The 26,425-nt window shown below is 53.2% G+C and overlaps 1 protein-coding gene across 1 annotated transcript; it reads left to right on the forward strand.

Moving 5' to 3' along the window:
- Positions 1 to 26,208, forward strand: IGFBP2 (insulin like growth factor binding protein 2). The gene is made up of 4 exons (XM_079924450.1): positions 1 to 548; positions 22,455 to 22,684; positions 23,420 to 23,560; positions 25,693 to 26,208. Exons 1-4 carry the CDS (start codon positions 122 to 124, stop codon positions 25,855 to 25,857), a joined length of 963 nt encoding a protein of 320 aa, XP_079780576.1. The 5' UTR covers positions 1 to 121; the 3' UTR covers positions 25,858 to 26,208.
- Positions 26,209 to 26,425: the final 217 nt, after the last annotated feature.

Below are 26,425 nucleotides of genomic sequence, written 5' to 3' on the forward strand. Positions count from 1 at the left end.
CCCTTTAGGACCCGGCTGCGGCGGCGGGGGAGGAGAAAGAAGCGGAGGAGGCGGCTCCCGCGCTCGCTGGGCCGTGCCACCTGCCCGCTCGCTCGCCGCCGTCGCGCTCACCGCCGCCAACATGCTGCCGAGACTGGGCGGCCCCGCGCTGCCGTTGCTGCCGCCGCTGCTGCTGCTGCTGCTGGGCGCGGGCGGCGGCGGCCGCGGGGCGCGCGCCGAGGTGCTGTTCCGCTGCCCGCCCTGCACGTCTGAGAGCCTGGCCGCCTGCAAGCCCCCGCCCGCCGCGCAGCCCGCCGCCGAGGCCGGGCCGGCCGGCGACGCCCGCGTGCCCTGCGAGCTGGTCCGGGAGCCGGGCTGCGGCTGCTGCTCCGTGTGCGCCCGGCTGGAGGGCGAGCGGTGCGGCGTGTACACCCCGCGCTGCGGCCAGGGGCTGCGCTGCTATCCCCACCCGGGCTCCGAGCTGCCCCTGCGGGCGCTGGTCCACGGCGAGGGCACTTGCGAAAAGCACGGGGATGCCGAGTACAGCGCCAGCCCCGAGCAGGTTGCAGGTAACGCTGGTTGGGACAACTAGTTCGGAGAAACTTGGAGGGCAGCGGGGGAGCCTGGCTGGCGGCCCTTCTGGAGGGAAGGAATGTGTGGCGGAACCTCAGAGACCGTTTTAGCGGAGGAAGAGCGGAGTCCTGGACCGGCTCTGGGCGATTGTTGGGAGGGGGGACCCGAAAGTCAGGCCCGGGGTGGGGGGAACTGGAGTTCGAGCGTGCGGAAGATCCCTGGCTACTAATTTGGTGGGGAAAAATGGGGAGAGAGAAGGCATCCCTGTTACCATAGGCTTGCCCGGTGGAATGTACTTCTACTGACTTCTTTTTTTGGAGGGGGGATTTCCTGGGGAGGAGGGTGTCGGTCAGATCGGTGTGAGTAGGAGCTTGAGCTGGTGACCGCCGACCGAAGGTTCCTGGAGAGGTCCTGGTGGAGGACGCCGCCGGGGGCTGAGGCTGGCGGGTACCGGTGACACCAGGGACCTCTAGTGAGAAGGGGGCGCTAGGAGAAGGCAGCGGCGCCTTGAGGTCCCTTCTTTCTGGGATTGTGAGGTGAGAAGAAAGGACTTGTTGGTACTTTGTAGGGTGGGCTGCCTAGGGGGAAAATTAAAAAGGAACGCTGCTATTTCAGAGAGGACGAAGAAGGCTCTTGCTTTTATGTCGGGTGGAACGATAAGAGAGGGACGTTTGGGAGGCGAGGAAGAGACCCCATTCGTTGAGTCACTGTAACTTAAGCCGGGTCGCCGGCTGCGGTCCGGGGCGGGGGCAGCCAGGCCGCTCAGTTTAGCATCTGGGCCCCCGGGCGTCTGGCAGGAGGATGCCTGGGCCGGGGTGCAACTACTCTTACCGGAGCGAGGTGTTGCCCTCCCCCCGCCCCCCATCCTAATTGAGGGAGCTCTTCCTGTCCCATAGAATGGGGGCCCTGAGGTTCTTTGTACGGAGCTCGCATACCCCCAAACAAGTTTTTTTGGGGACACAACCAGGCTATAAAGATCTCTCACGTGTTGGTTTTTTTTGTTGTTGTTGTTTTGTTGTCGCTTTTGTTTTTTAAATTACAAAAGCCTCCTGCCCCAGTGGTCTGGAGGAAGCTGTAATTATTTTCTTTCCTCTTGGAGACGGTGGTGAAATGTGTCCACTGCCTGCTGCTGTTGATTAAAAAGCAAGTTTCTCAAACTTAGAGGGGAAAAAAAAAAAGAAGGAAAGAAAGAAAAGAAAAAGTGAAAAATTCGTGCTTGCTCGTCAGCTTCTGCGGTCCTTGGCCCCCTCCCGCCCCGGACACCCCCCGCCCCCCCTTCCTTCAGCCTGCTATTGTTTTTTTTCCCTGTTCTCCTTGGGAATACAATTAGGGGTCAGAGTTGAAATCTTTTCTTTGTCGCATTTTGACCTTGAGTGCACAGCAAGTTAGGGCTTCCTCTGAGCGGAACCCCTCAAGTCCCTTTCTTCTCACTCCGGCTTGCTTCCCTCCCTAGCCTGCCTCGAAGTTAACCCTTTCCTCCAGCTTCTCTTAGAAAGTAATAGTAAAAGGGAAAAGACTCAGCAAAGGTCCTTTCACTGTGGGTGCCCATCCCCCCAGTCCCGCGTTCCTCCTCCTTCGCCCCCCAGCACCCCGTGGTCCACCGGGAAGGTACTGTGGTTTCTGAGCTGAACTCTGACAAACTAAACATCTCCCTCAGCAGGGTGAACTTTTGTTCAAAAGGCCTCCACGTTCATAGAAGCGTTTGGATTCTGACTGTTTTAACCAAGTGCGTAGCACATGTCCTTCCTAACCTTCCTAGCCTGGCTGTGTCCCTCAAAAAACTTGTTTGGGGGCATTTTGTCATTCTTCATTCCTCTCACTCTCTGCCTGAAAACCAACTGTCCTGCCTCCCAGCCCCCAGAGGCAGGTTAGGGTCTTCAGAAGGGAACAGATGCTGGGAATTCTCCCATTCACTCCTCCCTGGAGTCGCCAGGGGAGCTCGGGGACAATGGGGTGAGTTCATGGGAAGAATGTCACTGTGGATTTTCTGCCTGGTTATGGGACTCCTTTCCGCCAGCCAGCCCCAGCTGCCTCCACAGCCTGCTCCCAGCGGCCAGACAGCCGCCTTCCGCATTTTTCTCCTGTGCTCCAGACTGGGAAGAGGGGACACCAAGGTTGGGGGTGGGCGGAAGCTGAGCGGGTGCCCTGGAAAGACGTGCTAAGAGCGGGGTGTTGGAGGCGTGAAGAGGGCTGAGGGGACGGGGGCACTGTGAAGAGGAGAGAAGCCTGGGCTTGCTGGGGTGCAGGGGAGAGAGAGAGGGGCGGGTTTTGAGGCTCCTGTGCAGGAGAGGGTCTTGAGCCAGGACGGGGATCGGGGTGCTGCGTGGGGACTGCGGGGGTCCGAGTTGGGTGGGGTGTGCCGACAAGAACGTGGCCCCGATGAAACCTTAGCACTGAATGCTGCCGCCTCCTCCCCGTCTCCCATTTCTCCTCCCCCCTCTGAAGAATGACCCCCCCCCCAGCCCCATCCCAGCCTGCATTCCTCTTTGAGCAGGTTGCTTTTGAGAATTTTAAACATACCCTCTTATTTCGAGGCAGCAAACCCCAGCAGTTCCGGCTTTGCTGTTAGCTCTTTTGTCTTTGTTCCCTGGACTCAGGGGCTGTGTTGCTGGCTTCCTGGGGATGGCTGGGATGCAGGGGGTGGGGGTGGGCACATCAGCGGGTGCTGAGCCTGCATCCCATGGGGGTGATGGGCTGGGACTTGGTGGTTCAAAGAAACCCAGAAGTCAGACGGAGGCGCGGATTGTGGGGTGGGGGCTTAGAGTGGGTGGGCCTGGAAGAAAAACAGGAGGGGGACCCTGAGATCTGCGTGAAGTCTGGACCTGAGAAATGCGTGGGTGTGTTGGGTGGTGGCGTGAGCAGAAGTGCCTAGAAATGTTAGGGAAAGGGAAGGAAGCAGGCCTGGGCCAGTCCGGGCCCTTTCAGAATTCAGGGCCTCGGCCGGGCCGGACTGGCTCCCTCAAGCATCTCCCCTGCCTCCTTCCCTTCCGTGTACAATGCCGGGGATTATGCCGAGGGGCGGAGCTGCCCAAGTGGCCGTCTGGCCCGCTGCACTTATAAAGGTGCTATAGAAATGTGCAGTCATTCAAAGTCCCAGGGCCGGCCGGCGGGCGGGCGGGCGGGCCTGGGGAGGCTTTGCATCTGCAGTTGCTGGGGGAGCATAAAGGGGGGCAGAGGCGAGGGCTGATTTACAGTGGTTCAGTGCAGCTTCAAAGAAGGGGGAGAAAAAGCAACGGGACTTCTGGCTCAGAGCGCTGCTTTGCATCTTGTCTTGCATAAATTTGCATACTGAGTTCAAAGTCGTAAAATAGTCTTGGGGAATGAGTGGGACCTACTGTCACTGATTGCTAGCGTCACTACCTTCCCCCACCCCCCACCCTAGACAGAATACCCAGAACTAGCTCTGCTAAGCTGCTCTGCCTGAGTGTGTTGGAAGGGGAGATGGGGGACTGGAGGGCTGCTGCTTCTGGGTCCCTCTGGGCAGACCGGAGATCTGTAGTTCCTTGACTACAGGAATTAAGCAGGGTGTGGCTCTGTGCGCTGTGGCCTTGGAAGCAGGGCTGGTCTGGAGGGTGTGACTCCACAGGTCCCGAACCTGCTAGGCAGAGGCAGGCAGTGTTGGAGTCTTTGCCCGCAGTCTCCCCGCTCACCTTCCACTCCCACCCAGAGTGCTCACGGAGATCGTTCCCAGTGTGTAGTGATAATGACCCCATCTGTTCCTTTGATGAGATATTTGAGGAAGCTTTGAGGAAAAAAAAATCCTATTAACAGTGTCAAAAGATCTTACCAAAACAAAACCAGAGGTAAGGAGTCTCTGAATTTGAATAGGTGGTGGAGGAGAGGGGGAAAGAAAAACCCATCTATTGTGGACATGAGGGTCTATCTATGCAGTGGTTCTTGGCCTAATTGGACCCTTGAGTTTCCTGGCAGGCAAAGGGAAAAGGGAGGGTTAGATGGTTCTCATTATTAGCTTACCTTAGCAGTGAGCTTTAAAATAAACTTTTCAGGCACATCATTCCTTTGGGGGAAAGAATTTCTACAGAAATGCCTGCAAGGTGCCTGAGAGTCGGGATGTGTTCAATCACCAGCTGTCAGACACTGAGGGTGACTTTGAGAGCATCACTGTTCTCTAGCCCATTTATCAGGTTAGCTTCTCGGTTCTTAGATTAGCTATTCTCTGCTGTAGAAAATGGGACACACAATTGCTAAGTTCTGATATGAGCAGGTTCCAAAAATTCGTGGTTCTAATGAAATGCAGGACAGGAGTATCCGAGGCGGGGAGGGGTGGGCAGGGCAGGGGCTGCTAAAGGGAATGAGGGAGAAGTAGAAAATGAACAGGCTGTGCCCATGTTTGGTTTTGTTATTGGTCCTCCTCACATACTACAAAACCGTACCAAAAAAAACAAGGCTCGGTTATCATTATCATTATTTTTTAAAGAGACTGCATATCCAGGGACTGCATTTAGTTTTAGTCTCTCTCTTCTCTGTGTTCCCAGCTCCCCTTTTCCTTCTCTGCTTTCTCCATCCTGTCTTCACAACCCACTCTGGACCGTTCTCTCTTTCCCAGGCTTCTCCCACTATAATTCTAGCACACCTGGCTGGTTGCTAAGCAGGTGGACAGGGCTCGAGAAAGTGACATGGGAAGTAGATTGGCCCGGCCTTCCTCAGGGATCCAAGTAGATGGAGACCATGTAGATGATTGGGGATTGGCGTGTTTGAACCAAATCTGACCCTTAAATGAGGAGGGCAGTTGACTGGCAGTGTAGGGACTGGGCTTCGTGGGCGGGGGTGCCTGCTAGGGCTGCTTCTGCCAAAACCAAGGCGCAGGGGAGCGAGGTTATACTTCTAATGCGCCAGGGTGCTGGCGATCTGGTTGGCAGATGTTTGGAGCCCCTCTGCTTCTCCTTGCTGTCTCTGGCCAGCATTTCGCTGAGGTGGCAGGCAGCCTCCCGCCTGTCCTCATCCTGGTATGAACTGCTTCTTTGCCTGCTTTGTCTCCTGTCTTACAGCATCCCTGCAAGGGAGGCTACTTACCTCCATTCCGCAGGTGTGGACCCTGGGGCTCAATGGAGGGGCCACCTGAGCAGCTAAGTACTGAGGTGAGAGGCTAACCTGGCCGCCTTTCCTCTATACCGCTCTGCCTCTGTGACCAAGCAAGTGAGTGCGGGCTGTTGGCAGAAAAAACCTTTGATCCCCGTCAGCCAGAAGGTTTGTTCCTGGACACCTGCCACGTGCAGGTGATGCTTGGGCCACCGTTCAGTTATTTGCATTCCCTTGACTCTTTGGAGAGGCCCAAGTCCTAGAACTTGGGGAATTCAGAAATGGAAGTGGCCAGCGTGCAGTAGTCAGGAGGGGCAGAAGGGTTCCAGGACAGGCCTCTAGAGAGAAGAGCTGGTGGGCAGTGGATGAATGTGGAAGCAGCCTGGCCTTTGCTGGAAGATTGACCTGGGTTCCAATGCAGGCCCGTCTCTGAGAACCTGAGTGATGATGGGCCAGGGTCTTATCTTTTGGTGAAATGGGGATGATTGTATTTCTCAAATGGGGTACATGTGAAGTCAGCTATGATAACGCAGAATGCCTGGCACGTAGTAGGTTCTCTTAGCTGCCTTAATCTTGGCAAGCGACGTCTCCTCTCAGACACTTAGGCGGCCTTTAAAACAAAGGCCGAACTGGCTGTGTCAGGCGGGCCACCTGTCTCTGAAGGTTGTACCAGGCGCTAAGGGGCCTCATCCTGGTGTGAAGTGGCTTTGGTTCAAAACCCAGTTTCCTACCGCGTACTTGCCACCTGAGGCAAGAGATAATTCTCTCTGAGCCTCAGTTTCCTTATCTGTAAATGAGGAATCGATAGCACCAGCTTCATAGGGTCACATCTGTGCGTGTGTGTGCGTGCGTGTGGTGTGTGTACAGGTAGATAATACGTAAAAAGTCTACGCACTTGGGTGTTTTTTTGTTTTTTTCTGTAACAAGCCACTTGATTTCCAGCATCCATACCTCTGACCCATTTTCACAGACAGACTGTAGTGGAGCTGTTTGTGGAAAAGGTAATGAAACTATTTTCAATGCAGAATAAACCCAGTTGACAATAAACGGATGGCCTGAGGTCCAGGGCTTCCACTTTTTACGGATAAGTTAGGTGATGCTCTTTAGGGCTCGTGCGCGAGGATCTGGAGCTGACCAAGATTCTTCTGGCAGCTTCACTGTAGTGCCAAACGGGGGTGGAGGGACTGTAGGGGGCAGAGGGGGCCCCAGAGTTTGACCCTGGGTACTCTTGCTGGCCTTGCTACTGAGAAATGGGACAGGTTGAATTGGACATTAGGAGGAACACCGGCACCCAGAAGTTGAGTCCTGCCCTCACCTGCCAGCCGACCTCTAGGACCCAGCTCTCCAGTTGCTGGAGCTCAGAGGACTGGGGAATCCCTGAGGCCACATTTCAGGGGTGGGCAGCGCCTTCCTCCACCGATGGCCTCCACGGGACACCTGCTAGGACCCAGGCTTTAGCAGAAGAGGGTCAGAACCAGTGTGTACTCACACGTTTGGTACACGGCATGTGCCGGCTGAGCTGTGTCGTATTGTCAGTGCAGCCAGTGAAGACCCCATGGTGCCCGTTTCCTGCCCCAGGAAAGTGGGCTTTCGGGTCCATCCTGTCTGGGCCTAGGGTGCCAGAAAGTTGAACATGATCCTGGCAAAGAAACTGGATGTTCTATCCAAAAAAGCGATGTTTTCTTACTACGCCGTCTCCAGCGTTGACCTCACTCCCCAGTGGGGTGGGGCCTGAGGGGTTCTTAACAGGCATGGGGAAGTGTCTTCTGGGCCCTGGGGTTCTTCCTGATGTCTGATTCCACCTGTGGTCCCGGAAAGCCCTCTGAATGGCCCGTCTGGCCACGATGACATGACACTGTCTGTTGTCAAGCATCTGATGGAGTTGAGGCCCCAGGAAGCAGAGAAGCTGGATGCTTGAGTCTTCAGGGGTCAGCAGATGCTTGTGGTGAAACCAGGGACAATAGGGACAAAGCACAGCGTTTGCCACTGGGCATCTGGGGTGGACGGTAAACTCCGGGGACCTTGGTGGTGGGGGGAGGAGGGGGGAGGAGAGGCAAAGCTCTCCTTACAGAGGGGTTGGTGGGTCCAGAGAAGTGTGTTGGCTTTCAGGTTCCAGAGTAACTGCCCCCTCCCTTACCCTCTCCCCGACTCCGAATAGAGTGGATGGACTCTAGGAGATTTTTTTTCCTACTGGAAAATGGACTATCTCCCTCTGTCCCTCCCCCTGCTTGGCTTCTGATCCTCGACCCTCCCCTCCCCCTCTGGGGCCACTCCTGTTCCTTAACAAAGCCAAGGAAGATCTGGGCTGGCTCAGCTCCTGGGTGTCAGTCAGGACGCAGAGGGAGACCTTGCTCAGAAAGCCGGCTCCCCCGGAAAGAAATACAGAGTCGACTGTAGTGAGGAATTGTTTCCTTTCCCCTTTTTTTTTGTGGGGGGGAGGGGGGCATTTGGCAACCCTTGGGACCCCTTCTGGCCGCCAGCCCCACATCTCTTCCTGGCTCTTGGGAGGCAGGGCAGGAGTGAAGTTTGGGGAGAAGGGAGCAGGGCCTGGCAAACCTCCAGCTGCCGGCCTGGGGAATTGGCCCACAGGCCCTGGTTAAGTTGGCCCCGAGCAGAGCCTGGGGAGGTTTCTAATTAGTGGACGGGTGTAGGTGTGTCAGCCTGTGTTCATTCAAGGAACTGAGCTCTGCGGGTGAGGAAGCCCTGAGGGGAGGGGCACTGGCCTGGGGAGGCCTTGGTAAGTTGGGGAGGAGGGGGGAGGCTCAGGGGTTCCTTCCTGATAGGGGTTGAGGAGATGGGGACCTTCTACCTGGAGTGATCTGAGTTGGATTGTAGGGGTGCAGTGAGCAAAGGGTCTGCCTCGAAGGGTAAATGACAAAATACATAAGCATAATTAAAATTGCTTTTTTTCTAGATATTGTCTACTTCTACCCAAATGCCTGTCGTTTTTTGTTTTGTTTTAAAATATTTTGGCCACACCGAGCGGCATGTGGGATCTTAGTTCCCTGAGCATGGATCTAACCCGCGCCCCCTGCGTTGGAAGCATGGAGTCTTCACCACTGGACCGCCAGGGAAGTCTGACTGTAGGTTTTTTGCTTTTTCTAGCTGTTTTAGCCTCAAGATTCTCCCCACTTGACAGGTGAAGAAATCAAGGCCGTATTCAGGTTCAAATGCCAAGGCAAGTGCAGACCAGAATGGACGGACCAGAACGGAGTCTGGGTCTCCAGATTCTCGTTCCAGAGCTCCATTCCATCAGACTCAAACATGCAGAGAAGCAGTGAATTATACACTGCTGCTTGGAAAAGCTCCTTTTCCCTGGGAGGTAGTAATTAAGGCATAACTTCTCAAAAATGTTCCTTTATGCAACTCCCTGGGAAGTCTCTTTTAGGTCTATTGTCTCCACTTCTGGATCGAGGTGCCAAGTTGCCTGTGGATGGGGAACTTACTTTCTTTCTTTTTTTTTTTTTTTTTTTTTTTTGGGAACTTACTTTCTAAAGTGCCTGAGGCCAAGATAAAATGAAAATGACAGTTCCCCTGGGCCCTGCACTTGCAATTGCCTGATAAGGCTGGGTGGTTTCTATAGAGACACCGGCAGGAGGTGTGTCAGGCAAGATAAAGGGGGGTGGGGGAGGAATGGGTTTACTGGATCCTAAGGGCTTTTGGGGTTGGGTGGGGGCCCGCTGGCTTATGACTGATGGCTTCCTTCCCTGGGAAGATGAGGGAGGGTCCTGTGGAGATGGGAAGAGAGACAAGGTGATGGGGAACAGTAGAAAGGAAGCCCTGGGGTTACAAGGTCTTGGTCAGGAGTTTAACAGGATACCAATGCCCAAATGCCATTCTGGTTGGTTAAGAGCTATGGAGTTAAACCACCTGGGATTTGGTTTTGGCTCTGCTGTTGCTGCTTGATTTTGTGCCACTGGCCTCATACCCTATGGCTTCTTAGCCAAGCATGAGAGGAGATAAGAAATTATCAACCTCGTGTGATTGCTTGATGATAAAACAACGTTCTGTACGCAAACCACTTAGCACAGGGTTAGAAACTCAGAGAATCAGGTGAGTCTTACTGATGGTGATACCTCTCCCCTCTCTTCTCCCTCTGATGTCAACACACAGAACAGAAGAAGGCAAATGCTTGTTTTTTAGCTGTTTGCTGATTGGCCAGGTTTATTAAGAAGGGGCACTTAAGAATCCTGCAAGGAAGTGTGGCTGCTTCCACAGGGTGTGGCTTACCTGGACAGCTGCCCTTTGCTTTGGAAAGTCCAGAATGGAGTCAGTGGTGGAGGGATTTCCAGAGGGCAGTCGTGACCTCATTGTGGTTCTGCCGTGGCTGACCTCGGAACAAGGTCCATGCATGCCCCTTGAGGGGAGGATTCTTACTTGAGGCCCTGCTAGTTAGCTCTGGTTCCTTTGCTGCCTCTAAACCAATAGAGCATAACCAAGGAAGACAACTGATGTGCTGCAGGTTTATATCATACAAAATTAGTGAACCTTTAGTGGAAGGAAAAGAAAGCATGGTGACCTATTTAAAGACACTTATTTATATTCAAGACACTTCTTGTGCTGGTTTGAGAGTGTGGCCGGCAATCCTGGACATCTTTGCAGGTTTTCAGTTTCTTTTTGCATCCTTTGGGTTCCATTTGTCAGGCCTGGGATAGCCGGGAGACGTCTGGGGATGGAGAAGAATTGGCAGAAGGAGAGGGTGGAAGGAGAGAGGTGAGTGGGACCCAGTGTTTATGGTCCATGGGAGCTGGTCTGCGTGGTGACATCAGAGCTGAGTGCAGGGACAGTTGTTTGAATGTGGGTCCTGGTGGAGGGAAGTAGCCTTCCTCTCCAATTCATGCTTCTGTTCGCTCAGTGCCTTTCTTCTCTCCTAACCACTCTTGCTGCTCTGGGGCTTAGATGGTGAGGGAGAGACCAGAAACATGAAAAAAAAGAAGTAATATAACAGGATACTCTAGGCCAGGGAGCGGTGGAATGCTCTTTGGATAGTCAACTTTTCTAATGTTTAAACACTGATTGAGCACAGGTACAAGCTATGAGACTGACTCTACAGATACAGTTATCATACCACCTGTAGCACATGCTTTTTTTTTAAAATTTTTATTTTATATTGGAGTATAGTCGATTAACAATATTGTATTAGTTTCAGGTGTACAGCAAAGTGATTCAGTTATACATATACATGTATCTATTCTTTTCCAAATTCTTTTCCCATTTAGGTTATTACAGGGTATTGAGCAGAGTTCCCTGTGCTGTACATATACAGTAGGTCCTTGTTGGTTATCTATTTTCTTTTTTGTCTGTGCCATGCAGCATGTGGGAGCTTAGTTCCCCGACCAGGGATCTAACCCACGCCCCCTGCATTGAAAACATGGAGTCTTAACCACTGGACCGCCAGGGAAATCTGGTTATCTATTTTTTTTTTTATACAGATAGCCTTTTCAAAAATTAATTAATTAATTAATTTTTGGCTGTGTTGGGTCTTCGTTGCTGCGAGCGGACTTTCTCTAGTTGCGGCGAGCGGGGGCTACTCTTCGTTGCAGTGCGCAGACTTCTCATTGCGGTGGCTTCTCTTGTTGCGGAGCACGGGCTCTAGGCACGCGAGCTTCAGTAGTTGTGGCATGTGGGTTCAGTAGTTGTGGCGCATGGGCTTAGTTGCTCCATGGCATGTGGGATCTTCCCCGACCAGGGATTGAACCTGTGTCCCCTGCATAAGCAGGTGGATTCTTGACCGCTGAGTCACCGGGGAAGTCCTGGTTATCTATTTTAAATAGATCAGTGTGTACACGTCAGTCCCAAACTCCCAAGCTATCCCTCTCCCACAGCACATGCTGTTTGATCGTGGAGGGGAGCAAGAAAAGCATTTGAAAAAGTTGGATATTATCTAAGAAGAAACCAAGTCAGTAGAGATGTATATACATGTCATGTAAGTAAACGGGTGCTGTTTTAGCCTTTTGACCAAGGCTCTTGGGAAGATCTTGATGTGAAATCATGGGACCCCTCTCTGGTGGATAAAGTTACAGAAGGAAAAGAATCTCCAGTCTTGGAAGACGAAAGCGCAATCTCTTTCTTCCAAAAAGGCAAATTGAGCACACAAAATGTCTCCCTTCCTGCCCTCCTTTCATGATGTGTACTTTGTTTTACACTCTATGGAAGCTAAGTACAAGTTTGTGTCTTCAAGAAGCTCCCTCCTTTGGAGGAGGAAGGAAAAGCATGGACCCATGGCTTTGTGCCAGTGCACTCAGGCTACAGGGCTGTGAAGGAAGCTGAGTCCAATGACAAGAGTGCTTGGCCCAGGGATGCCCGTCATCCACTCAGTCAAGTGGCCTTTGGACACTTGGAGGCCATATTGTCCATCCTCCTTCCTCCCGAACGATACCAGAGGAAGATGTGTAATTTTTTTCCACCTGCAATTTGTTACTCATTTTAGTTCTTCCTCTGAAACTCGGGTGGCTTCTAACGTGGATCTCTCCCATTTCGGTTTAAGACTGCTACCTCCCTGCTCCTTAGGAAGCCAGAACAGCTGTTTCCCTTCCTTTGGGCATGAGTGGCCCTTGAGTATTGATTCCTGCATCTTCTCCTCCTTGACCCTGTGACCCGCTTCCACTCTCTTCGAGTCTTTCCTCTGACTCATTTCTCAGTTCTTCATGCTGCACAGACCTGGCCGGGAGCCCGTGGTCAGTCTCCGACTGGCAGGCAGGTGGCTCTTGTGACCCTGGCCTCTGAGAGTGGCACTGAAGTTGGCCATGTCACTGTGATTTGGTCCTCCTCCAGCCAGTGGGGTTCAAGGGGCACCCGTATTTACTGATACTCCTGCTTGACAAGGAGGGTGAGAGGTGGATGGAGGGAGTTTCTTTTAAAAGAAAACTTTAAAAATGCAAAGAAATACTAAGAATGACATAATTCCAGTCTACCGCCCACAGCTGGGAACGTTGATATTTCGTCGTCATATTTACTTCAAGTCTTTTTTTTAAGCTTCCGCTGATGGCCCTCCCCACCAGCCACCTGTTCCCTGTCCCTCCTCCCCAGAAACAACCACTAGCATTATTTAGTGTTTCTCTTTCTTAGCTAAACAGGTTTGCTAATGAATGACCAATATTTCAGAGTCATTCTCTGAGATAATGGAAAATGTACATAAAAGGTTTCATTCTGCAACTTTTTCCCCCGTCCACTTTAGGTTTTGAGATCTACCCATGTTGATAGACACAGGTCAGAGCTATACTTTTTTTTTTTTTTTTTGGCGGTATGTTGGCCTGTCACTGTTGCGGCCCCTCCCGTTACAGAGCACAGGCTCCGGACGCGCAGGCTCAGCGGCCATGGCTCACGGGCCCAGCCGCTCCGCGGCATGTGGGATCTTCCCGGACCGGGGCACGAACCCGCGTCCCCTGCATCGGCAGGCGGACTCTCAACCACTGCGCCACCAGGGAAGGCCCTGTAATGAACGTTTTTGTGCACATGTCAGAGAGAAGTAGAATTACTGGGTCAGGCACACTCTTCCCATAAGCCTTTGGTCCACGTTTGCACCAAAGCACGCTCTCCACTCACTTGGGCCTTCGGCAGGTAGGTCCCCTTGCCAGGTTCTCAGATGGCTTTAGCTGAACCAGACGAGAAACGCTGGGGACTCACGGGAAGGAGGGAAAAGCTGATAGTACTGTTGACCATCTTGATATCAATTTCTCTGGCTCTTCAAGGACAGACTGGCTCGCAGAACCCCAGAGGACCGTGGCTGAATTTGAGCATGTTTTTGTTTTCTCAAACTGTCTGCCTCAGCCCTGACCCTCCCCAGGTCTTGGCGATTCCAGGCATGACCCTGGTGTTTTATGAAGCACTCCTTTGGAGAGTGCAGAGGCAGGGAGGCCCTGCACTTTCTGGTCACTCGAGGGGGACCCCCCGATGAGAGATGCTCTAGAAAACCTCCATGATGCTTGGCCGAGGAGGGCCCCTGTATGTGCATCTAAGCGTATACATGTGTCTGTTTCTGAGCCCGCACGTCAGTGGGTGCACGGAGCTCACAAGGCTTCGTCTTTGCAAAGTGTACACGTGAAGGCGTATCTCTTGAATAGAAGCCTTTTCTCCCATCACCAAGAAATTCTTCAGGAAACCGAGTCAGGAATCACAGAGGAATGGGGCCCTGAGCTGGAAGGTGGTTGTTAAAAGTACAGAGTGCTTGACCCCTCCTGCCCGCTCCGCCCCAAGGCTTGCTGTCTCCGGAGCTCTGGGGCTGGAGTGTAGGACTTTATTTTTCGTAGGCTCTTCAGATGATTTCTGATGAACAGCTACAATTGGGAACTGTTTGCCTGGTCTAACTCTCTGAATTTACAGCTGAGCACACCGGGGCCTGCACATCTGAAACACCCAGCCTGGCATCATTCAGAATCCCAGGCCTGGCGGTAACGTCAGGATCAGAACCTTGGGCCTCTGGCTTTCCGGCCAGTGATGCCCTTCTTGCCACACTAGAACCGGATGGCCAAGCCTTCGAGCTCCAGAGCCTGTGTTCCAAAGGAAATCCAAAAAGGGCTCAGAGTGGCGTGGCAGGTAGTTGGCCCTCTGCCCTCCTGTCGTCCACCGTCGCCGTTATCTCCAGTAGCGGTTCCTTCCCTGTATGAGGATGGGGCTGGGTGCCTACTGGCCATCCCACTCCACAGACTTTACCCACTTCTGCAGCCCTTAGCTAGGTGATGGGCTCGTGGTAGCTGTCGGTGCAGGGAGATGGTCTCAAGGTGAGAAAGGCCAGTTCCCGCCCTTGTGCGATGTGATCACCTGTGGGACCTATGGGTCTAGAACATCAGAGGAGGCCGCTTGTTTGCAGCCATTTCCTTACGTACGGGTGGGCGGCGGGTGTCATCAGAGAGGAGACCTTTTGTTCAGAAACCATACTGAGGAGCTACTGGTCTGTTGCCGAAGGGTTTTTTCCCAGAACGAGGTGGCATCTGAGAGATGTCAGGTTTGCTTAGCTGGCTCCGTAGCAGGGAGCAGGGGCTCAGAGAATGGGAAGGGAGTTTGGAGTGAAGCTGGGTGTCAGCAGGGCGTAGATGGCCCGTCCAGGAATGCCATTAGCTGGGCTGGAATGCCACCACGTGAGACATCCACGCACGTACTACTCAGGATTCCAGTGTAAGAGGCCCCTGCTGCCTGCCCGCCTGTGACAGGCTAAAAACAGGTGGAGGAGGGCACATGATGTCTCTCACCCAGAAAGACTAAGGACTTCAGGTTTAACCTTAGCTGAAAATTAACCAATAGGCCCCCTTCCTACCCCACCCGTTTCTAACTTCTGCCCCCGACGACGTCCTCCCGCTCCCCCACCTCCCAGCAAGGCCTGAATCACCCACCCTGGCTTCTGGGTGGCTTGTGCTGTTGACCAAAGTGGCCATATGCCGGGTGAAGTTAAGTGAGCAGTCAGCCATACAAGGGGACTGGCTTCAGAGCCTCTCCAACAACACCTGCTTCCCCTGTGTGTTGGTGCGTTTACCTGTGAACCCTGCCTCACCTATGCGTGCACGGCGGTTATGAGACTCTACCTATCTTTCCTCCCTCTCTCCTCCTTCCCTCTCCCCCTTCTTTCTTGCCTTCCTTCCTCCCATCTTTCCTTTGCCTAAATTCTATAAGCAAAGTTAAAGTAATTTTGGCAAATCCACCCTTGCCCAAGGACTTCATCAGATGGCAGAGAGCTTTGATGTTTAGCAACATATGGAATTTATACAATCAACAGAATCAAGCTTTAGAAGAAAGATGTCGAAAGATGTAGCTGCAGAACTCTTTTATAACTCATTTTCCCCCCCATGCATTGGCCGTTCTGCAGACCAGGTATCACCCACCCTTCCCCTCTACCAAACAAATGCACCTTTCATTTACTCTTTCAAGAACTAGATCATCTGCACATTTCTTCCAAAGCCTGATTCTGCGTACATTGGGAGTCTTGAGTGGTACTGATGCTGTAGCCTATTTAAGTAGCAGCCTTCACTTCAGTGGGGTGATGATTCTCATTTTTCAGACATAAGACGTTAGAGCTCAGAAAGGTTAAAGGTCTGGCCAGAATCACGGGTGAATTGTCAGGGGCAAAGCCAGGATTGGAATTCAGGGCTCTTGACTCCTGGGGTTCTTTGCCCATTTGAGTCTGTGAATGAATTGCCCACTGCCATGGATATTAGTGGAGAAGTCCTCCTGGAGGGAGGAGGAAGATGGTAGTTAGTATTTATTCTTTTGCCCAACATATGTCAAGGTTAAGTGCATTTTGGGAGAAATCAACAAAGAAGGAGCCATGTGAGTTCTGTGCCCAACCAGCGTGGAACCAGGAAAGCAGCCGGCATTCCCCTGGCCTGTTACTTGGAATCCATTCTCAAAGGGCCTGGAATGCTATTACCTGTTGAAGAAGGAGGTGAGTTCACTGGAGGGAGTGATGGATTTAGGGTTGGGTTAGATCATCCCTGTGTTGCCCTCAGCTCTTAGATTTCCAAATAATCATGAGATAGACTGAGGAGAAGGTTGGAAAATGACTAGACTTTCTTCAGAATAAAGAAAAGAAGAAAGAAAGATGTATTAACTTCTTATGAAGATGTGTGATGCTTTTGGGAAGAGGTCTCCTTTTCTCACCAGGCCTGCATGACGACAGATGCCTCACACCGTAAGCAGGAAGGGGTAGGGGGTTGCTGTTAGATTCTTAAGGCTTGTTTTCCCCAGAGTGCTCTAAGGTCTCCGGTAGATCAGGAGTTGCCAACTGTCAAATGGAGCAGAGGTCGGAGCATCGCAATAGGAGAAAGTGAAGTTTCATGAGAGAAAGGATCTTCATCCGTTGAGTAAGGTTGTCAGTGCTACAGTCAAGCCACATGACACTGCGGGGGAAAGGACTGTGCCGAAATTAAGTTTTAAAGCCAGAGCGTCAGTGCACAGAAGTAGGCATCTTTCTGCTCCCGGACTGTCCCCCTCCAGCTGCCCTGCTTGGCTAGCTTAGTAAGGCCGGGTCACAGGGCGGTGCGGGGACCCCAGGCCAGTCGTGGAACACCTCTGATGACAGCAGAGAGGTTGTGCGTGCTCCTCTTGGACCCAGGTGCTGGTCCTTCTGGGCCTTGGGTTTTCTGTCTGTAAAATAGGACACCTTGTCTGTGTCCTCTTGGTCCATCTGTCTCGCATTCAGCTCTCCTCCAGGTGTGTAAGGTGGGAAGCTGTGGCAGTGCCCCTACGGCAGGACGGGCCTTCTCACCGCCCTTCAAGCCTCCCACAAGGGAGATCTACTCTCCCTCTATCATCTCCCCCACTTGTCTTTGGAAAAGCTTGACCTTCTGTACATAATTGGGAAACTCCCTTCTTTTCCTGGGTCACTAGGCAGGGAACAGCTACTGCTTACTGATCCTTACAGGGACATCTCCTCAGGAATCTTGGAGGTCCCTGTCAGTCATCTCTAAGCCCGCAGGCTTTTCCAGTTATGTGATTTGGGTTGCTAAGAACCATCTCTTAGAGTGACCTTTGCACTGTAGCCCATGGAGCTGCATACATAAGTGGTTGCTTAATAAATATTATTCTGCACCGAACTCTCCTAGGCAGAAAAAAAAATGCAACTTGGTATTTTTGTTCTGAGGGCAAATTCCATCTCTAGCTGGAGTTCTCCATGTGGAATGTTTTCCTGCGGACTGCGCTGTCACACCTATAAGGGAACGTATGGGCAGAGCTTGGTAACGTGTGATAATGTCCTTGTCCAGCAGAGCGTGAGGGTGCGGTGCCATGTGGGTGCTTCCCCGAGTGTGGGACGCAGAGGAGGCAGCTGAGGGCGAGCCCCTTGTGCCGGCACTGCGTATGCACGCAGCAGCCCTCGGAATCCTCTCTGCCACCCACTGGAGGTGGATCCTGTTTGTGCGTGTTTTACGGACGAGCAGTGAAGGCACAGAGAGCTTAAGTAACTTGTCCAGGGCTGCACAGCTCAGTGGTAAAGCTAGGATTCAGCCAGGCAGTCGGACTTTGGAGGCTGAATCCCTGAACCTCTTTGGCTGGGGATAGGATCTCAAGGAATCGAGGCTCTTCTCAGCCTACAGTCCTTTCTGATCTCCACCCAGTCAACAATTGTGTTTCCCTGTCCTGGGCTTCCACTTCAAGATGTGGGGTGTCGGCACCTGCGTCAGCAGACCAGGCCCATGGATTTCCTCATCTTATTGGCACTTTCGTTGGCAACGATGAGATCGATAAAGGAATGGAATGAAACATACCCTTGAACCCAGGTGGCTTCCGTGAGGGTGGACGAACTGACCTTCCGCTCAGAGCCGTCAGGGACATCTCAGGACAGGAAGCCACCTCTGTCCTTCTGGGATAGGACTGCCCACTTGAGCCCTGTCTTCTGGGACCTGGAGTGGGGCTGCATTATGACTTTTGGGGGCACCAGACATGTTTGCCTTTGTGGGCAAACACAGAAGAATTAGAAAATCGTATTTTATAACTGCAAACGTATCAGTGTTATATGAAGACGTTTGCTTTGACCTAAAAGTTTATTTTTTTCTTCTGATTTTAAAAGAAATGAAAACATTTCCTAGGGCCCTGGGCACTGTGCCCTCTGTGCCTAATGAACAGACCAGCCCTGCCTGGAGCCTGCCGTCCTGAACGTGCATGAATCTGTGTGCCCCTCTCTTCCATCCAGTGTTTCCAGAGCTTGCAGAGGGCCTGGTTCTGAGCGTTAACTGTGGGCTGACCTCTAGGGCTCATCCAAAGGATGCTTCTTTGGCCCCTGTCAGTGGTACGAGTGCCCGGGAGAGTTAGGGAAGAGGGGTCAGCAGGCTAAGAGTCCTCTGGGGTCCCCACCACCACCACCAAGAAGGAAGGCTCATAGGCCAGAAGTGTTCCTTGTGATGGAACAGTGGTGGAGGGGTCTTAGCCGAGGGAGGGGATACAGTAAAGCTCAGATCTGCTTTATGTGAGGCTGGGAGTCTTCAGCACTGGGCCGGGAACTTCAGGCCTCTGGATCAATCCTAACTGCGAACGGTGGTTTTCAACTGGAGACCATTTGGCAATGTTCAGAGACGTGTTCGATCGTTGCAACTCGGGGAGGGTGCCGCTGGCATCTGGTGGGTAGAGGCCCACGATGGTGCTGGGCGTCTTACACAGGACAGCTCCTAACAAAGAATCTTCTGGTCCCAAAGACAGTAGTGCTGGGGTTGGGAGACCCTGATCCCGAGAATGTCCCAGGCATTGGGTTCAGGTGAGTGGAGCCTTCCCAGACGTTCCTGAAGAGGACTAAATGTGGGCCATCCTGCTGTGTTTCAACCTGAGAACGTGGAATTGCAGCCACAGTGGAGACGGGCTGTCTTAATTTAAGCCTCGGGGCAGGCGGGCAAACCTGCCCCCAAAAGAGAGGAACCCGGTGAACTTCTGAGAGTCACAGGCTTCGTGACAGCAGAGCGGATGGTTCCAGAAATGGTGGGAAATTCCCAGAGCCCTTGTCTAATTACTTTGTGAGCAGAACTCAGGGCGTCGGGTGCAGAAGTGGTGTTGAGGTCTCCATAGATGCTCTCTGTCACGGTGGGCAGGAAGCAGGCTGGGCAGGGCACGATGAGGATGGGTTTGTTGTGCCCAGGGTGAACTCGGGTACGAGGGGCTGGGCGAGGGCAACCCAGAGGTCCCCATTGTTTTCCCCCTTTGATCCTGCACGGTTCCCAGTGCAGCCGGGGAAGCAAGACTTTTCTAGGCGTCTTGCTGTCTTCCTCCTGTGTTCCCCGGGCCAGCACCTGCAGGGATGAAGACAGGGAGCCTGATATTGTGTCACCAGGTCCAGGTGCAGAGAAGCAGAGAAGCCTGTAGAAATGGAAATGGCAGGACTGATGGTGAGGATGGAGATGCGTCCCCCCCGCCCCACCCATTTGTGCCAACATCTGCCTTATGCTTCAAGGTTAATGTTAAGCAGAATGGAGGGTTACCTGAATCAGCCCATCCTATTTATTTGCCAGGTCTGTCTCAGACTCTCGCAAGCCTCTGCTTCAGCCTTCTGCCCTCTACCTCTGGTATCTGAACAGGGAAGGTGGGATCATCTTCGTGGTTGGCCTCAGCTGCCTGACCAGTCCCAGGGGAAAGCTGCAGCCGGTCCCCATTCAGGGGAACCCGGACTGCTTCTCTTGGGGCCTCTGGGTTTCTGCTGTTTCAGCTTCAGGGACAGAAAGGGGAGGGCAGGGTGGGTGAGGGAAGTTTGGGGCGGGTGAATGTAGAACGTGGTAGATCAGGACTCCCACCCAAGTCGGTGGCAGATGCTTCAAATCAGCCTTCCCCTGCAGGTGGTGCTGGGGCTTCTGGAACAGGATCTAATCTGCACTTGGTTTATTTATGATAAAATCTGGGCTACCCGGAGCCCCTGGAGAAATAGCCATTCTAGAGAAAAATTTTCCGGGTTTCACAGGGCTTACTCATTTAAATATTTCCATTATTTTTCTAAAGTTTAGCAATTTTGGATAGATATCTTTCTTAATACTGAATACTTGTCATGTTTACCCCTTTCCTTGTTGGATGCCCCAAAGTCGCATTATCAACACTAGTCTTGTTTCAGGCCACACAACGTGGAAGTTTTCAGGGGTCATCAATGGCTGTGGAGTTGTTTGCTGTGCACCAAATGTCCCCGGAGTTCTTATGTTTGGTTTTTTTTACTGTCCTCTTTCCTCTCTGCCATTTGATACTTCTCGCCACTGACCACGTGCCTTCCTTTTTCTCCTTTTAATTTTGTTGATTTTATTCTGTGGTGGCCTTGGAAACCAGACATGCAGAAACCAGGCTTATCTGACCAGTGCTACTGCGAACCGTCAAGGTTCTTCGTGCACTGACTTCCCTTGACTTGTGAGGAAAGCATCGCGGCTTCACAATGCATGGATGTGGTGTCTGCTGTTCTGATGCTCAGAAGCTTATCTTCCTCTGCTTCCTGCTTCTTGATTGGGTTCCACACGGCAGGGGTAGCAGATCACTGAGGCAGCTGTCGTCGTCATCATCATCATCGTCAAAGTAATCGCTACCCACAGGACATAGGGTTTCTGCGTTCCACACTGTATCTTAACGGCTTTACCTATAACATACTCTCAGCAGTTCTGTAAAGTAGGAACTATTATTATCCAGTAGTTTACGGTTCAGAAAAACAGAGGCACAGTGCGGATATAATATGCAGGAGAAATACAGCTGGTATAAAAAGTGGCAGAGCTGGAATTCCATTCGAGTCCGCCCTCCTATCCAGCACTTGCCAGGCTGGAGATTACGTGCCTGGTTCTAAAGGATGCTCCAGCTAGTGAGAACCGACCAGGCATCAGGCCTAGTGCAAAGGGAAGGGATGGGAGTAAACCTCTATTGAACGCCTCCGTTTCCAGGGACCCCGTGGGTGCCTGGTCCCCCAGAGTCTGCTGGAGCGTGCTCTGAGGATGCAGGCGCTGGCTCCCCAAGGCACGGAAGAGGGTCCCACACCTTCACTGGTGAGGGAGTGAACGCCGAAACTCACAATCCAGAGGGGGTGTCGTGGCCCCCCTTCTACAGGTCAGGGCCAGCTCTTTACACCGTATAGCATGCCCAGGACAGCGACCCCCTGAGCCCACCACACTGTGCCTGAATTCTGAAAGGACTGCCAAGTACTAGGCGCCTCGCCTGAAACCCTTGTGTAGAAATATTGTAAAAGCCATTCGGGTATGTTGTCCGGCTGTAAGTTTTCGGAGGTGCATTAGAGGGGAAGAGAAAATGTGCAAGATTTGTTTGGAAACTCCCACTGCCTTCTCCCTGAGCCCTGCAGGGGGCCGCTCCAGGCAGTGTGGTCTGAGACCCTGTTGGCCCTGCCGTGTCTGCGGGGGGCTGTTTGCACCCCGGCCCACCTAGAGCTTGCCAGAAATTGTCTCCCTGGTTAGGACCCTTCCATACCATTGACTCTGTTCCCTGGCTGGACGTGCCTAAGCCTGCATGAGACCGTGGGAGGGGAGGAGTGCTCTCAGGGCCCCTCCACCTGAGCTGTGTGCACCGTAGGAGCCGTTCCCTATTGCCGGCTGGCTGGAGGTTTAAGAAAGTCGAAAGACTCAGTGGATGGTCCTTGGACAAACATCTGGATGAGGCTACGCGCCCTGCGATAAGATGAAACTACAGCGTGGTCATCGTTCCTGTTCTGGGGGCTCTCGATGTAATGGGGGGTGGGGCAGCATGCATAGACAGGACACAAATCAGGGTCCCGGGATGGTGCTGTAGCGGCCATAGGAGTGGAGCGTCAGGGCAACAAGAGGAGGAAGCAGACGGGCAGATGAAGAGTGATGGCGGAGGGGGCTGGACGCTGTGTTCCGGTGTCAGCGTGGCTCTCCACCTCACTTCCCCGCCAGACACGGCACGGCCCAGTGATCTCTGCGGCATGAGTTTTAAAAGCTCATCCGATCCATGCCTTTTCCAACCAGACATCATGAAGACTTTAAACGGGGGGGGAGTTATTGGTGGGTGAATCTCAGAGGTCTTTCAAGGAAGAGTGGTGGACGTTCCCCGTTCCCCGGTGAGAGCCTTGCCTACATGGTCATCCTTCGTTTGTGCCCCTCTGCTCCCCCACGTGCATCCTCCCCCTTGACCTCCTGGGGTGGAGGCAGAGCACAGTAGGTGACCCAGGCATCTTTCTGGAGTCAGAGAGCCTGCGTTCAGATCCTGGATTGTGATCTTGGTCAAGAAATTGACCTCCGTGAGCCTCAGCTTCTCTGTCTAGAAGTTGGGGGACGTTACTAGTTGTGCTCGTCATTGCTGTGAAACCGAAATGGATCATCCACATAAGTCCCTTAGCACCACTGCTTAGATGTTAGTCATCTCCTTCCTTGTCATTATCAGGGGTCCAGATAGTACCTGGAGGGCCCGCCTCTCTGGAAACCGGACCTGCAGCTCTTCCTCCCTCCCTCTCTCTGCAGACAATGGCGAGGACCACTCTGAGGGAGGCCTGGTCGAGAACCACGTGGACGGGAACATGAACTTGTTGGGAGGTGGAGGTGGTGCTGGCCGGAAGCCCCTCAAGTCGGGCATGAAGGAGCTGGCCGTGTTCCGGGAGAAGGTCACGGAGCAGCACCGGCAGATGGGCAAGGGTGGCAAACATCACCTCGGCCTGGAGGAGCCCAAGAAGCTGCGGCCGCCACCTGCCAGGGTCAGAACGGGTCGGGTCTGGTTGGAGGGGTGGGAGGACGTGTAAAGGGAGTGTCCCAGCAAGCGGGGATGTGGGCCCCCCGATGAGATCCCTGTCCTGTGTGCCTGCGGGCAAAGCACTTTCCTGTCTGATTCTGCGACTGACATATTCAGGGACCTTCAGGTTGATCAGTTTCTCTTTGTGGGGGGGCTCAGTATCTTTGGCTGTGAAATGGGCTCTGCGTGCGGGTTCTTGAAGTCCCTTCTAAAATCTCCCCGTTTCTGCTTGGCTTTGGGACACAGGCAAAGCAATGGATGCTAGAGATAAAGATGGATCCGCTCGAGGTTGCCCACTCGCGTTGCAGCTGCCCTCACTCAGCTACCCCACTTCTTCTTTCCAGCTCAGCTTTGCTGTCTAGGCCCTGGTTGGGTTGACGGAAGGGAATGGAGGTTGGGCCACCGGGTGGGTGTAGAGATACTCCAGAGGCAGCCACTTGAATTCAGTATTTGCAGGTAGCTCCCATTTTGACCCCTGAAAGCCGTTGACACAGATGGAGGAGAGGAGGGAATACTCATATGCAGGTGGCTTTCTTTAGGGGTGCGGTGGAGCATAACCATATGGTAGGTAGATTGCTGGGCTGGGTGTCAGAAGTTCCTGGTGCCACTAGCTAGCTGTGTGACCTTGGGAAAGTCCCTTCAGAAGAATCACGGGCCTGTTCCCACTCTAAGCATCCTCTCCGCGTGCCTGTGCCCACAGACCCCCTGCCAGCAGGAACTGGACCAGGTGCTGGAGCGGATCTCCACCATGCGCCTTCCCGACGAGCGGGGGCCCCTGGAGCACCTCTACTCCTTGCACATCCCCAACTGTGACAAGCATGGCCTGTACAACCTCAAACAGGTGAGCGAGGATCTCCTTGGCCCCGGACCCTGGGTGTGTCTTGTTCTTGCCCCATCACCTGTAAGCCTCTGAGCGGGAGACCTAGTCTTCTGTGAGGAGGCGGGTGGCGATGCCAGCCAAGAGGGGAGGGGATGCCAGCTGCCAGGCCAGGGAAGGCGGGGGCGGGGCTTCTCTTCTTGGCTTCAGGCTTGTCAGAGCCTGACTCCATGTACCCAGCTTACCTGCCAGCAGCGCTTGGTGTCCAGGATAGGAGGGAGCCTCTTGGAGGACAAATAGCGCCTCACACCAGTGCTTCTTGATTTTATTGAGCGTTAGAATCACCTGCAGGTGATTCTGGGGCCTCGTCCCCAGAGGCTGTCATTCAGACGGTCGAGCGGGATCTGAGAGTTTGCGTTTCTAACCAGCTCTCAGAGGACGCAGATGATCCGTGGACGGCATTTCCAGAATCACTGATTTAAACCATTGTTGACCAAGTAGGCTCTCTGGTTTTCAAGTATCTCAGGGAATGGAGAATCGGGGTGGAGAAACGCCACTTGAAATATTTCTAGAAACGGTTAACAGAACAGTGTTATCAGTACATTAGAGAAAATGTAGAAAGTGTAAGTAAACCACCCAGGAGCCCTTTTTCCTCCCCTTTCCATTCTGTTCATATGCCTTCTAATGATCTATGTGTGTATGCATATTTCCCCTTATCATTATTAATATTGTTTACCTAACCACATAGAGTTTGTAGTGATGATTGTTAGTGGCTGTTTAACATGGTCAGTTGTCCTTTCACCTAGTGCACTGCTCACTTCCTCCAGCTCATCCCTGGTATAGGGAGAAAAAGTCTGTGTGCATTTCATGTAAGGCAGAGAGAAGGATTGAGATGGTGTGGACTCCACCGGCCATTCTGTTCCCCAGCAGAGGGTCTGAGCCCAGCTGCACACTGGGCTTCTCTAGGGAGCTTTAAAGAATACAGATGCCTGGGCCTCACCCCCAGAGATCCAGATTTTGTGAGTCTGGGGTGCTTTCTGGGCACCAGATTTTTCAGAGGCTCCCCTGGTGGTCCTAGTGGGAAGTCAGAACTGACTTTTAAAGGGTGGGTGTGCAGAGCCAGGAGATGGGGTACGGGGCTCTGCTGATCCCCCGGGGTGGGGGTGGGGGTCTCACTTCCCCATCTCCTTCACAGCCCAGGCATCTTGCCCTTTGAAATAGCAGTCTAGCGTTAAAAGCTATTGGTTCGTACACCTGCCCTCTAGATGTAAGCCAGCTACTTCGTTTGGAGTTCAAAAGAAGAAATGGTTATCTTCTTTTCTACTGAAGCTTATGGGTAAACGGGGATTTGCAAGAGGAATTGGCTCATGGGTAAGATCAGGGATCCTGGGAGGGGAATGCCTGGCTTGGCATCTCAGCTGTGGCTCTTACTAGCCCTGTGACGTTGGGCAAGTTACTGAACCCATCTGGGCTTCCTCCCGATCGTCCTTAAAATGGTAAAGTAATGGTACCTACTTCACAAGGTGGTTGAGAGGATTAAATGAGTGTATGTTAGGGGCTTCCCTGATGGCGCAGTGGTTGAGAGTTCGCCTGCCGATGCAGGGGACACGGGTTCGTGCCCCGGGCCGGGAAGATCCCGCATGCCGTGGAGCGGCTGGGCCCGTGAGCCATGGCCGCTGAGCCTGCGCGTCCGGAGCCTGTGCTCTGCAACGGGAGAGGCCGGAGGCCGCGACAGTGAGAGGCCCGCGTACCTCAAAAAAAAAAAAAAAAGAGCGTATGTTAGATATGAAGTGTAAATGAGCAGTGTATATGACTGCTCACGCCACGCCCAGCACATAATAGGACCCGAGCTAACGCTGACTTTCATGTGCGTTTTCCGTCTCACACTACGAGTGAACTCCAGTACACTGGGTCCCTGGCTGGATGGGACCTCCCCGTGGATGGGGGCTGAGTCTTTCCATCGCGAGGCATCCCCAGCAGCCTTGCTGATAGCCAGAGCACGTCCCTGGGCCAGCAGCACCAGCGTGAGTCACGTTGGAGCTTATTAGCCGTGCAGAATTGCAGGCACACCCAGACCTCATGAACGGAGCCTGCATTTTGGTGGGACCTCCGTTTTATCGGGGTGTCCTCTATGTCCTCCTCTTCTCTCTCCTCAGTGCAAGATGTCTCTGAACGGGCAGCGTGGGGAGTGCTGGTGTGTGAACCCCAACACCGGGAAGCTGATCCAGGGGGCCCCAACCATCCGGGGGGACCCCGAGTGTCATCTCTTCTACAACGAGCAGCAGGGGGCTCGCGGGCTACACACCCAGCGGATGCAGTAAACCTACAGCCAGCCGCCGGTGCCTGGCACCGCCCCCCACCCCTCTCCAAAGCTGGCAGAGCAAGGAGAGCGCTTGCGTGGTGGGTGGAGGGAGGATTTTCCAGGAGTTCTGACACGTGTATTTATATTTGGAAAGAGACCAGCACCGAGCTCAGCACACCCCCCCGCCCCCCCAACCCCCCCACTCCCCGCCTTCCCCCTCCCCAGCTGGAGATGCCTGCACCCTCCCTCCTCGAGTCCCTGCTGGGCAGGAAGCGGGTGGCTGCAGTGCGGAGCTGGGGTAAAGGTTTGGGAGAGGGAAAAAAGAAATTTTTATTTTTGAACCCCTGTGTCTCTTTTGCTTAAGATTAAAGGAAGGAAAAATAAAGCACGTGTCTTTTGCCTGAGTCTTTGGGGCCCCCGTGGGAAAGAGATCTCGAGGCTCACCAGCCTCCTTCCCTCCAGCCTTGGCTGGACTCGCGGGAAAGTGGGACAGGCACGGTCTCGGTTTTCCATTCATAACACAGCAATGAGATGGATGGGGCAGGAAGAGGGGCTATGGAAACTCAGAAGTCCTGAATCCAGGTGGA

The sequence above is a fragment of the Stenella coeruleoalba genome, assembly GCF_951394435.1.
Source record: "Stenella coeruleoalba genome assembly, chromosome: 6".
In the NCBI taxonomy this organism is placed as follows: Eukaryota; Metazoa; Chordata; class Mammalia; order Artiodactyla; family Delphinidae; genus Stenella; species Stenella coeruleoalba.

What these genes read in the sequence shown, in the direction of transcription:
- IGFBP2 (XM_079924450.1), top strand. Translation starts at nt 122, where the DNA reads ATGCTGCCGAGACTGGGCGGCCCCGCGCTGCCGTTGCTGCCGCCGCTG. An exon ending in TGCGGCCGCCACCTGCCAGG is followed by an intron (nt 22,685 to 23,419) that starts GTCAGAACGGGT and finishes CTGTGCCCACAG; the next exon opens with ACCCCCTGCCAGCAGGAACT. An exon ending in GCCTGTACAACCTCAAACAG is followed by an intron (nt 23,561 to 25,692) that starts GTGAGCGAGGAT and finishes CTCTCTCCTCAG; the next exon opens with TGCAAGATGTCTCTGAACGG.